At 38.6% G+C, this 13,762-nt stretch overlaps 2 protein-coding genes across 2 annotated transcripts in view; one reads left to right on the top strand and one right to left on the bottom strand.

Annotated features, from left to right (window-relative positions):
* The window catches only part of DOCK2 (dedicator of cytokinesis 2), a 336,713-nt gene that overhangs the window by 181,800 nt on the left and 141,151 nt on the right, over positions 1-13,762 (bottom strand). The gene's annotated exons all lie outside the window — the stretch shown is intronic.
* The window catches only part of INSYN2B (inhibitory synaptic factor family member 2B), a 94,704-nt gene that overhangs the window by 62,239 nt on the left and 18,703 nt on the right, over positions 1-13,762 (top strand). Inside the window, exon 2 of the mRNA XM_042453567.1 lies at positions 7,787-9,750. Coding sequence (XP_042309501.1) covers positions 8,393-9,750 — 1,358 coding nt within the window. The 5' untranslated portion in view covers positions 7,787-8,392. The remainder of the gene's footprint in view (positions 1-7,786; positions 9,751-13,762) is intronic.

Consider the following 13,762-nt stretch of genomic DNA (forward strand, 5'->3'; position numbering starts at 1 on the left):
AACACGACAGAGAAGAATCAAAGATGAAACCAAGACTGCGGGCTTGCTGGACTGGTTGAATAGAAATGTTGTCCACAGAGACAGAAAAGGAGTGTTGAAGGGTGGGCTTAGGAGGAAAGACAAGAAGCTCCGTCTTGGACATGTTGAGCTTCAAACGCCAATGGCACATCCACTGCGAGACAGCTGTGAGACAAGATGAAACTTGCTGTTCAAGCCTTGGAGAAAGGTCAGGGGCAGAAAGATACAGCTGGGTGTCATCAGCATACAGATGGTAGGAAAAACCAAAAGAGCTAATGAGTTTTCCTAAGGACAGTGTGTAGAGAGAATACAGAAGGGGACCCAGAACAGAGCCCTGGGGGACTCCAACAGATAAGGGAACAGAAAAAGATGTCTGACCCCCTGCAACTACTGCAAAAGATCGGCCAGACAAGTAAGATCTAAACCAGTCAAGAACAGAGTCTGAGAACCCAAGGTCAGAGAGTATGTCAATTAGGAGACAGTGATCAATGGTGTCAAAGGCTGCAGACAAATCAAGAAGGATGAGAACAGAGTAAAGGCCATTAGCCTTGGCCTGTAAAAGCTCATTCGAGATCTTAGTGAGGGCTGTCTCTGTGGAATGCCTTGGGCGGAAACCAAACTGAAAGGGATCAAGGATGGTGTTGGTTTCAAGAAACTTAAGACAGCGCAAATAAACAACCCGTTCCAAAACCTTAGAAAGAAAGGGAAGAAGAGAAATTGGATGATAGCTAGACAAAGAGGAGGGGTCAAGAGAAGGTTTTTTCAGAATTAGGGAAATGAGAGCATGTTTGAAGTCCAACGGGAAGGAGCCTGTAGAGAGAGAGAGACTGAAGTTATGGAGAAGTGAGGGGAGAAAAGAGGGAGCTATAGATAAGATAAGAAGAAAAGCAACCCAAAGTGTGATGCAGCCACAGAAAACACATTCCAAATCTTCCTTGTTAACCTTTCTTCCATCTGGGCTAGGGCAGAAAGGAGGGCCTTGAAAATCTGGTCCAAATGAGGAGAACTCTGCCAAAAACATACAGCACTCAGTAGTCTCTAAATGGTTTACAATGTGTAAGCGAATTGCCTCCAACAAGCTAGGTACTCATTTTAATGACCTACAAAGGAAGGCAAAGCTGAGTCAAGCCTGGAACCCTGGGATTGCACTCACAACCTTGTGGCTGCAATACTGGCATTTAACTACGGTGCCATCAAGGCTCCTACAAAGTGATTAAGACCAAAAAAAATACTTTCAAAGTGTATTTAACTAAAAAAAGAAGCACCCAGATATAACTCCCCTTCAGTCTCATGTCCGAAGAAAAGCAGGATGCAAATATACACTCATACCCTAGTAACCACTGTTCCTCAATTTGGACGGAGTTGCAAAGTGGTTATTTTATTCAAATGTTGAAACATGGGAAGGAGGGAGAGGTGTCATCAAGACAGAAAGCTTAGTTGTATCTTAGTTTAAGAAGCTAATGTATGTATGTGTACATGTGTTTAAACATACACACATACTTTTACAAACTGGAGTATCATTTGGAAACAGACAGCCAACTATTTGGCTCCAACTTCAGGTTGATTACTAAACTGGCTTCCTTGATATAGCTATGGATATAGGAATGGGATTTGGTCAGTAGACAAGGGAACAGGAATTATTGAGGTTTGTTGGTAACATTCAGGATTTTATGACATTACTGACAGTTTTAAAGTTCTAAGAATTACTGGTCAAATTCTTCATTTTCCCACTTTCTGAACATTCACCATGTGAATTCACAAAGTGCGGCATGAGTAAAATTCATTAACTAAATAGGATAGATACACCAGAAACTACACCAGAAAAATATTAAAGATTAAGGATAACATTTAACATAATCCAACTATATCTCAATTTCCATCAGTTTTAAGCTTCTTCAAAGTACATCTATCTGTTAAATGTTTCAGAAATCTTAGGATACAAAAAAGAGTGGATTTCATTTCTTATATTAGTAATAATGTTTTAACGCACTTGTAGCAATTCAGAGAACAGCATGCTCTAGAAGAGAGAATCTCATTTAAATACTTGACATAAGCAATTGTCTGGCTGGCATACACATTTTTATGAACAACAATTTTTATACTGCTAGTGGCTGTAAATAATGAAAAGTCAATTAAAATGAATATCTTATCAAGGACAAATGCCATTAAATAACTAATAAAATGCTTATGCCAACTCGTGAAAAATCTATCCTATTTAGTTAATGAATTGAGCATGGAATAATTTAAATTGCCGTACTACATTTTTTAGGAAGATAGTGAGAATGGAGAACCTGTGGAGAATTGTTTAAGTGTGTTGATTTGACTAGCACTTATCTTCACAGTTTCTTGAATATTATTTTGAAAACAAGGATGGAATAGTACTGTTTGCTGTTTGCAAAACATTATATCCTACAAGTGATCCTTAACTTCTGCTTCACTTACCACTTAAGAATATTAGGCAAAATCTTCACAGGCAGGAAGTTTAATGAAGTCATACAATTCAAAGCACAATAATTATGTTTTTGTATGGATATGTCTCTTAAGTAATAAAATCAACTGAAATCCAATTGCTTGTCCCAATTAGATAAGACCCAATGGATCAATTGTTGAATAATGTAAATGTTTATGTGTATCATATTTTAAACAATACAGCCACTTTAGTTGAGACTAAGGATTGTACTGTCCTTATATTTTTCAACTAATTTTTCAACTAATTTCAAATTTTATTTCTATAAGAAAAATTTCTTCCTTGGTCATTACATTATACCGGAACTGCTGAAGGATTAATATGGGGCTGTGGATTTGGTTGATTTCTCTGTCGAAGGCAGAAGGAGGAATAACATACATGAAGTTTATGACTTATTTCTTTTAGTTTTTGTTTTTGCTTTTGAGAAATGTCAGCTATGAAATTATTGGAAGTGAGAGGCCAAGACAAATTCCAGACAGCCTATTTCAGTAGTATCACAAAATATTTCAGTATTTCATTGCAGTCAGTTAAATCTTCAGTCTTCATGGCAGATATCTTTCCACAGGAGATGCAAAGGACAGGATCTGGGACCTTATGTAAGCAAAAGCATGTGCTCTACCACTCAGCTGCAACAAATAGTTCACAGTTGAAAAAATGTTCAGATAATCTTTGCTCTAATTTTTAGGTGTTTGTACTGATAAGGGAAATGTGCTAACAATAATCAGAAGGAAGGCTTGGAAACTGTCATTCCCTCTGCTTTAAAATATTTAACTGTATGATATTAATCATATCATACATTACCTCAGTTGAAGAAGCTAAGTCTGACTGTGAATATATCACCAAGAGTGCAAAGGAAAGAGGGAGAGAGATATGATCCCACAAGAAACATGTGGCTAGCCATATAGAGTTTTTATGTAAGAGAGGTGTGTGAGTTTGGGTTTGTTTTGTCTTTCATTTTGCCTATCTTAGCCCCAAATGTATTGTCCAATAAAATATATAAACATTTTTTCAAAACTTCTTAAATTTTTAAAGCCAAAAGTGAGACAGAGGCGGGATACAGACCATTTGCTCCACGCGGGAGCTGCAGCAGCCAAACCGCGCGGCTCCCGTGCGGAGCAAAAAATAAGCTCCATTTTGGAGCTTCTTTTTGCGGCGCCTTTATAACGTCGCGAGGCGCCGCTGCCGCATTCGCGACGTCATAGGTGCCGCGACACATCTGGACGCTATGCGTCCAGTACATAAACATGGTGGCCCCCATGTGGAAGGGGCGCCGCCATGTTGTACGTATTCTATACGTACTAGGGTTAGGGGGGTGCGGAAGCACCGCTCCTTCCTAACCCTAGTACGTATAGAAGACGTACTATATGGCGGTTTGTATCCCGCCAGAATAACATACCTCTAACTGTTAGAAATTCAGGAAGAATTAAGCCAGACTGACTTCCCTTGAGATGGAAATCCATCTCAGTTGTGGAGATTCACAATGGAGGCACTACTACAGGGAAAGTTCTGCTTCATGTACTGTCAAGCACATAAAAGACAGTAGCTCTATTTGAAGAGAGTGAGATGGAGCAAAATTGAGCAGGAACATAAGAAGTGCAATTTTAATAGCATTTAAGTAGTCACATTTAGGATCCTCCCTGGACATCCTACATAGTCATGCTCCCTTACTATATGAAGGATTCAAGGCACATTTGAATGGGGGGGGGCTTAGAATCCCCCTTCCTACTTGTTGCAGGAAGGACAGTGATGGTTTCAGCACATATGGCAAAGCTGGAGAGAGGGTCAGCACCTAGATTCCTTTACTGGAAGAAAGGTGGGGTATAAATTAAATAAATAAATAGAACCTCACTCTCACACTCATAGTATGAATCTGTTATATTTTGGAATACATTTCCAGAATCTCCCAGGGTGACAGTCACTTGACTTTTTTAAAAAGAGCTTGGCATAAATTATAGGTGAAGCTATTAAACATTGGTTATGCACACTATCACCCTATAATGATTTCTTTTTGACTTCCCAGAACTTATACCTTAGCACAAAACAGATCTGCAAACTGTTGAGGCTTCTTATGTTATGCAAGTTTATGCTGGCTATTAAAATCTATCCTAGGAGGATAGCTTACCATAATGGGTTTGCTGTGGATTTTCTTCAAGTATATTCTTTTTTAAAAGTGTTTGATAGCATTGCTCTCTTGTTCCTGTTATGGGATATACTAAAATTTATTCATGCATTTTGATGATTCTACATGACCACAAAATTCTAAGTACTTTTATTGGAAAGATATATCTCCTTATATATGTATGTATATGTGTGTGTAAAATATATAGTCCTTCTTAAGCAATAGTATGGTTTTTTACTTATTTTTTTAAAAAATCAACCTCTAAAATGCTTTTTATCTCATGGGGAAACTTTGGCATTCTGTGCTGTATTAGGATTTTGTTGGCATAAATGTTTCAGTATTTACATCTCAAGTTAAAAAAAAGAAGGAAAATGCACACTGATCAGAGATCAAGGTTTTCTTCTTTCGGGAGACAGTTTCTAGCAAAATTCAAATCGGTGTTTTAACATTTACCATTCAACCGCAAAATGAAACAATAGTGAATTTTTAATAATTTGTTTTATTTATTTATATACCGCTATTCCAAAGATTATAGTGGTGAACAGCAAGTAAGCTAATTAGCAAGTAAGCTAATTTGCCCACAACAGTCTGGGTACTCATTTTAGCGACCTCGGAAGGATGCAAGCCTGAGTCAAGCTTGGGCCCTTTTGCTGGTCTTGAACTCGCAACCTTGTGGTTTTGAGTGAATGGCTGCAGTACAGGCATTTAACCACTGCGCCACCAGGGCTCCTATTTTATTAGGAATGTCCCTATGTGAAGAAAAAGGAGAAAATTAAACGAATAGAATTAATTGTAATCCTATGCAGATGTCTCATTTTGTGTGCTATAAATTTAAATTAATTTTGTATTTATAACTGCACTGGAGCAGATTTAAGAACTGATCTGATATGACACATCACAAACTGCACCGTAAAAGAAAGCCAAGTAGACAGAAAATACTAGGAATCGTTAGTGTGAAGGAGTTTCCAGAATAAAAAGAGGAGGAGTGGGGATTGGATGTGAAGGGAAGGAGGAAATGTCCTCCCTATCTCCCTTTGCTGTCACAGATTTCTACAGTTTGAGTCCTTTTAATTTTGCAAATCAAATGTACTAAAAATAGTTTGCCTCATTCTTTATTTTAAAAAAGGCAATTCTCTCTCAAGTGCTTTGCACTAATTTGATCTAATACATGGTAAGAGACCAAGGTTCGGCCACTTGTCCCACACACCTCTGGCTGCCTACTGCATTGCATAGAGACCTACAAAGGCAGAGGCCAGTGCTCTCACCTTTCTCTTTTCAGCATTCAGGTTTTTCAGATGTTTTATTTTCCCATGTTTCCCAAATGTCTCAATGCATTTGTGTTGGCATTTTGTCCTGTTGTACTGTGATATTTTCATTTTGATATTGAATTGTTTTGAATATATAAGGCTTGGGCTGAAGAGTGGTTACTATGTAACTTAAATCCTTTGGGAACAAAACAAATATGGGGGATAGTTTGTATCCACCTAAAATAACAAATGATGTCACAAATGAATATTTAGAGTCTGTTAACATAAAGTGAATGTTTGGTTCTGGACTATCTTTGGTAAAAACATTAACTAGGTTGAACCAATCAGTCTAGAAAGTATAAGAAACTTGCTGGATCAGTGAATCCAGAATAGAATTGTAGGAATCGTTCTTCAAATAGTTCTTCAAGGCCAGCAGCAGGGAAGTTCATAAAAGCACATCTTAAATTAAAAAGTAACCTTTTTTAAAATTCTAACTATTTCACCAGCCCAAATCATAAACCGAGACAATGAAGAACCATTATTCTCTTCCTCCCCATCTCCAACAAACTTCAATACTCCTTAAGTTTTTCATGTCAACCAGCACACAAGGAGAAGAGAGCAGAGTACAGGATTGCTCTTTCTCTTACTTCCATCTTCCTTCCTTCTAGAGTAGAAGTGCTGAGTAGCTCAGCCAGAAATGAGAGGTACTTAAGATTGTCTGAATGAAATGAACTGCTCCTCAATCTTTAATAGTTATATAAAAGAGTGAATTTCAGAGATGCTGTGTATCACACAACTGAAACTCTCTCTTCTACAGAACTTGTAAAGGTACAGAAGCTTGGTTTTCACACTGGCAACCCTAGAGGTCCTTGAGCACAATGGCTCTCATGGATTCAAAGGCCATACCATTAGTCTGACTGATGGTTGAAGAGAGCAGGAAGGAAACTTCCTTAGTTCTAGCTGTGCCCCATAACTGGACTTCCCAACACTGCAAGCCACAGCAGCAGCCACGACAATGAGTAGGTAAGGAAAAGGGACTCAACCAACACTGTGGCAAAGTCACTGCCCACAAAAAGAAAGAAGCTTGGCATCTCTGGTGCCACAGAGTACGTTTGCAAGCTGAGTATGTGGTCTGCAAGAACCTCTCTCTTCACTTAAATTCCTGTTGCAGAACAATGCTATTTTAATTCTTTGTTAATGTACTAGAATGAATTATAATTCTAAAAGTTACAATAATGACTAAGAATGTAGTCCTTTCCACCTAAATCTTTTCAATGGCTGTCATTTTCTCCCACTGTTATGGAAATAGGTGTTGCAGATTTTTAATGAAATAATACAAAAAAAGTGGTCCCTTCCCATATGGGCTGGTTCTGTTCCACCTCCTACCCATAGATGGGAAAAATTAGGATGGTTGCACCCCATTTTATTCAATAGTGATGACATGTATACAACCACGCCAGCATGAAAATACCACAATTGGATAAAATGGGTCATGGCTATACGTGAGCACTCAAATTCATAGGTAACTTGCCCGCTGATACAACAGGTCCACTGTATTAACTGCTGGACGAAATTACCATTCAGATTTTTCTCCTAGATGACTGTGAAATGCCTCAGCTGCTTGAGAGCACCCTAGCATGGAAGCACTCAGTGCCTCTAAACTGGGATTTCAGGTACAAATGTAGTGTCAATGATGCCTGTTTAAAGAGGAGAAAATGTGTTTTAATTAGGATTTGGCTGGTGATAAGATTTCACAGTTGATAAATATCAGACTGCTGCCGAATGGTAAGATTTAATTTTCCAGTCTGTTTGCATAATCTTACTCCATCTTAAAATATTCAAATTGTACATAAAATTATTTAGAATTAAAATGGCAGCATGGATTAAGTGCATTTATTAATCTGTTCACTGGCAACTGTTTTCTTTTTATTTCAGAAAAAATATATGCTATTCCACAAACGCTGGTCTTCAGAGACAAAAAAATTTTTTGGATCTCATCTTAGACATTCAAGTTCCTAAGACATCCTTAAACTCACACTTGTGTGAACAAGATCAAGGAAGGCATTTCAATAATTTTCTTGCTGATAATCCTGTTGGATGCTTTACTTTCATTTGGACATAACTCACTGGCTTCTGTTCAGCTATTTAAGATTAGTTTCAACGGTAAAAGTAAGAAGATGGGACAAGAAAAAAAAGAACCCCTAAAGGAAAAGTTTCACTTGGCTGTAAAAGGATATGTTATTCCAGCAAAACTATGCATTATGGAGGGAAGAGCCCCAAACTGTTATTATGGTTGTTATTTACACTCTATGCAAATACAAAATATCTGGGATCAGATATTTAAATTGTACTGAATTTATATACTGAAGTTATATAAAAAGATTTTATTAAGAGTAAAAGAGTAATAAAAATCCCAAGCATCTCTCTCTCTCTATATATATACATATATATGGTTAGAGTTAGCTTTTTTCCCAATAACAGAATCTGTTTTCATTTAGGAGGGGGGCATCAAGCCAGATGTTGTTCAAATGACCAAATGAAATGGGTCGCAAAGAAACACATTATCTGCATACATTAAATTGTGACTCAATGGCTCAGCAAGGCATCAAAGTGCGCCCCGCTCTGCTTAAGCGGAACAGCCTGGATTCAGTGGATTTCAAAAGGCAACCCCACCATCGCAGGAGCAAATCTCAGCAAGTCCGCTTCAAAGATGATGGAACAGATAACCCGCCAGTGGAAGAATCGGAATTGGAAGCAGAAATTGCCCAAGAGCCATGTGAATTGGGTAAAATACAAACGTCCCAATTCCACAACCTAGTAAATGATTCCCTCAATTTCCCCACATCTCAGAAAGGATTACAAAATATTGCCATACAGACTTCCCCTAGTCTCAGGAAGCACTTTCCAGTGTTTAAAAAGAAAAGAATTACAACAAGCAAGTCCTTAACAGAAATGCCAAAGGAGGCTGAATATCCCATTCAAGTTAATGGAAATCTCTCAGAACAGGACATAATCTCTTCTAGTCTCTCTTACTTAAGCCTCACTCGGCATGTGGACGATGGACCGAGAGCGACCATGACAGCCAAGTCACTATTTCAAACGGTGCCTAAAGCACAAAGCAATGGGCCTATCCATTTAAGTTCAGATAGAATTGCAATACTGGAGAAGGTAACCGTTTCTACCCAGGTTCCTGAATATACCAACCTGGGTTCTGCACAAGACAATTTTTCCGCTTATAGTCCAGAAACACAAATGGATTTAAGCAGCTCAGTTCATACTACTACAGCTACGAGACCAACCAGTGAGGACTGCTCACTACATAAAGGCTCAGAGAAATCTTTCCCTTGTGAAAATCATAACTGTAATGATGTCAACGTGGCTCATAGTTTGTGTGAAGAAAAAAACTACACTGAGTTACTTGCCCCTGAGGGTGACACCAGTACAAAGGAGACCAATTTGTCATCACCACAGTTACACCACAGCCCAGTATACTGTTCTGTTGGAGAACATCAGCAGGCAATACAGCAGAAAACAGACTCTGACCATAAGGAACTGACTAATGATAACCAAACAACATCATTTACCAACAACAATGCATCATCTCCTGTTCCTTCATGTCAAACTGTAAACGAGAACATTTCTACTAATACCAAAGTGCCACAGTATGACAACTGCTTAGAAGGCTTTCACATAAATGCCTATCTTCCAGGGAATGATATAAAACCACAGAACAAAGAGATTAAAGAAATTAATCAAATGCACTTGGCGCATAATGAGCTGTGTGCCCTACAAGACAGGCTCCAGTCTGTTGAGGAATCTTTACAGTCAAACCAAGAGAAGATTAAAGTCCTTTTGAATGTAATTCAAGACATGGAAAGGGCCAGAGCCCTCAATGAAGGGTATGGTGTGTTTTGATCTTTAATATTACTGTATAAAATTTTAACAGTAGACTTTTAGACAAGTTGTTTTCTTTTACATTTTGCTTGTTACAGCATTCCTAGGAAATAGCTGTTGCATATTCATTTTCTCTGAGATGGAAATATTTTTCCCATTAGAAATATGGTAAAATATCATTTCCACTGCATTTGTAATATGACTGTATGTACTCATGCATAAGTCAAAAAATAAACCCCAAAAATCTGGCTCAACTTATCCATGGGTCAGTGCTGGAAAGAGATGACATCGATGCCAGATGAATGAGATTTGTACTCCCTGCCATTTTGGGTACTTGTGGAGGAGCAGAGCAGCAGTGGTCATTTTTAAAAGGCTTTACTGTATAAACCTAGTAAGGTTCGGCAGTCCCTCGGCAAGCCTTGCAAGGTGAAGCTTATACAGTAAGCCCTTATTTAAAATGGTCACTACAGCTCTGTTCCACCTCAAGCACCCAAAATAGTGGGTGCCCTGCATTCTTTGAGTTCTCCCATGTTGCAGTTGAACATTGCTTAGGTAGAAAAAGAAGATGGGGAAGGAAAGAGAGTTGCCTTTATTTCTCAGGTTTGTACAATGGTAGGGAATGGGGTGGGAGTGCTGGGGCAAATGGCGTTGGTTCCCTAACAGAGTCAGGTGTGTTCCACACACGCCAAAAGTACGTGCTCGACACGTACTAGGGTTAGGAAGGGGTGTCCTTTCCGGACGCCCCTAATCCTAGTACGCGCCGAGCACGTACAAAATGGCAGCACCCATTCTACATGGGTGCCGCCATATTGACGTAGCGGACGCTTAGCATCCGCACATCTCGGCGCCATTATGACACTGCAAGTGTGCTGCTTTATGCGGCTTCTTTTTGCTGCTCGGAGGAGTCGTGCGGTTTGTCTGCTGCAGCTCCTTCACGCAGCAAACACTGACGCCGTGCGGTCTGTAAAGCGCTCCCGACTGTTTTCTTTGCTCTTCTCCTCACATCTTTTTTTCCAATCTGTATTTGTGTGTGTGTATGTGTGTGTGTGTATAGGCATTTTAAGATCAGCAATGCCATTTAATCCCCCAATTTGTAACACCTCAAGTAAAAAGATCATCTCCACTTTAGTTCTTCCTAAGCATATTCCCTCTATGGATTTTTAAAAGGAAAGGAAAGATTTGTTTGTTATATGCCCCTAAATTTTACCCTCAATGTATCAATGGGTCATAGCAAAATCCATAAATTTTGTCCTAAAACTTGCTCTCAGCTTATACATGAAGTTGACTTATACACGAGTATATATGGTACTTTTACAGAACACTTGAAAAATAAAATTTATCTAAATCAAATAATACTGCATTGGTTTAACTGAATATGCGTATTACATTCCGGAACTGACAAGCAGCAGTGACTGGTGGCTCCTGTATCAGTGAGGCACTCAATTTATTTCAGGGTTTACTTTGTTTTTTGAAAGAGCTATTAGTCACTTTAACATTTAGACTGAAACATAGAACAGATTTACCACTCCATAGATATATGAACTACCCCCCATTACTGGTGACAGTATTAGGAATTCTGACTAGAATTTAGAATGTAGAAATCTCTGTCTCTATGCATCTGAGGAAGTAGGCTCGAGTTTATAAAAGCTCATGCTATGAGGTTTTTTCTTTCAATTAGTCTCAAAGGTGCTACACATCCCTTTGCATACTGATTTTCCAGACTAACACGACAATGTCTTAGAATTCTGTCATTAGTAAGATGTTGGTAATTCTTACCCTGCCAAGAAGTATCATTGCACTGTTCATTGTCCAGTTAGTTAGCTGTATAAACAAAAGTATGTTTAATGTCTCCAGTAAAAGTTTGGTCCGAAGGTAGTTAAGGGACTTATTTTTCACCTGGTGAAAAAGCAAGTAAGCTTTGACTAGAGAAAGAACAAGCTGTCATTAGCACATCATCCACCCTCTTCATATGTTGGGTTAAATTCAATGTTGTTAGTAGAAATCTGCTAGCACAATCAGACTCCCCCCCCCCTCCTTACCCTACAGGTGTACATGCCACCCAGAAATCTGCTCCAGAAAGATTACTGCTCTCAGAACCAAATTCAACATAATGTTTCCTGTGCATTCTTGCGACTGGAATGCTTACAAACCTAACACTATTCAGGCAGAAATCAAGCAGCAGCATTCTAAATTCTGTATACTTGTACTCTACAGCTGTTGTTTACCTGAGTAACCTTAATAAGCAGAGATTAATCCAGTGATTGCAAATTACATATTTAGTCTAGCCCAGTGCAGGTGTTTGCCTGCTCATATTTAAGGCTGAAGTATGGCATGGTCTGGGGCTCATCATCAAATGTTACCACATGACAGGCAGCATTCTATGCCTTTGTGTATTGAAGTTGTACAGGGCTCTGCAATTACTTTTGGTTGAACATTGTGATCAGGAGCCATGATGAAGTCTAGAATGCTTCTGGGCTCAAGTGCTTGTACTTGTACTCTACAACATCTAGTTCCTGTATTCCTACCCTGCAAATCTACAGCGCTATATAAATAAAGAATAATAATAATAATAATACCCTTGCATAAGTGTGGCATGTGAACAAACAAATAGCTGCACAGAGGTTCTCAATATAAGTTTGAAGTAGCTTAGACCATGGTGAAGACACTTCCCAGCCCTTGCAGGGTAGGACAGCTTCATACACAGAATCCCACACAATCTCTTCACTGACCTGAAGATTTAAACTATACCTATCATTAATATATTCTATAGATAAAATAAAAAGAATGGTCAGGACTAGTTACTGACATCACAGAAAGATTAGCCAAACCTGGGAAACTAGAAATTTGGGTCAACCCTGTAGATTTCCTATGTATCAGATTGGCTCACTGCTCAAGAATGAGTATTGGTTGAGATATAGGCTTACAGGCTTGGCTCAGCATGGAACTTCAATACAAAAGATCTCCCTATGTTTGACAGATTATGTAATCACTGTCTTAAAGAGAATAACTAAGGAAGCAGGAGCCCTGTATCAAACAAGGAAACTCACACTTTAGATCTTTTAAAACATCTCCCTCAAAGTATTATGTGTGGAATGCCATGACAGCCCAATCATCTCAGACAGCAGCGTTTAAGTTGAGTATCCCAAAGTATACTAAAATCAGGAAGTATCTTTACCATGCTGATGCAATGAAAGTACAACCTTGCAACAGGAATTATACCAAGGATGGTAGGATGGTAGAAGCATGATTTGCATTTCTAGTGATGGCCAAGTTCACACTTACACCCAGATTTAGGCTGACTGCAATGTATGCAAGTAGAGAAATGTATGTATGCAAGTAGAGGTCTAATCCAATTACTAGTTCCAACTAGAACAGACCCACTGAATCAGTTAGATGACATTATAAAAGATGTGACAAGAGTGGAAACTACTGCGAAAAGAACACACTGATTACAAGTTTCTTCTGAAAGCTATCTGAAAGCCTCTTATATTTTTGTACTTCTGCATCCACATATTCTTGTTTAACTGTTTCTTAGCAAAAATAAGAACAATTTTCCACATAAACATACAATAATATAATATTTTTATTTTTAAACAATATTCTTGGAAGTATGAGTTTCTTCAGTTACTACCTGGCTAGAAAACAGTCAAGGGTGGATTCAGCAGTCTCCTATTAGGAATGATTTAGCGATCACTGCACTAACCTAGGCTTATTTGCAGAAAAATTGCCTGGATATAACATTTTAGTGGGAATTTCACTCCCAAGGGTCAAAATCACCCATCAGTCACCAGCAGCTTGGTCTGAGGATTGTTCAGTCCAAAATGGGCTGACACCTTTCAGAGGATCTAATCTTACATCTTTTTTTCAGTATGATACTTGTGTGAAAATTAAAGTTCTCTGAAAATAGTAGACATTACAAATATAAAACAACAGTGATCACATGACTCCAGGAGAACTGCTAGAAACCCAAAGCTTGATCAGTCATAGAGTCAAGGACTACATCTATATTTCAGACAC

Source organism: Sceloporus undulatus, chromosome 2 (genome assembly GCF_019175285.1).
Source record: "Sceloporus undulatus isolate JIND9_A2432 ecotype Alabama chromosome 2, SceUnd_v1.1, whole genome shotgun sequence".
NCBI classification, from domain to species: Eukaryota; Metazoa; Chordata; class Lepidosauria; order Squamata; family Phrynosomatidae; genus Sceloporus; species Sceloporus undulatus.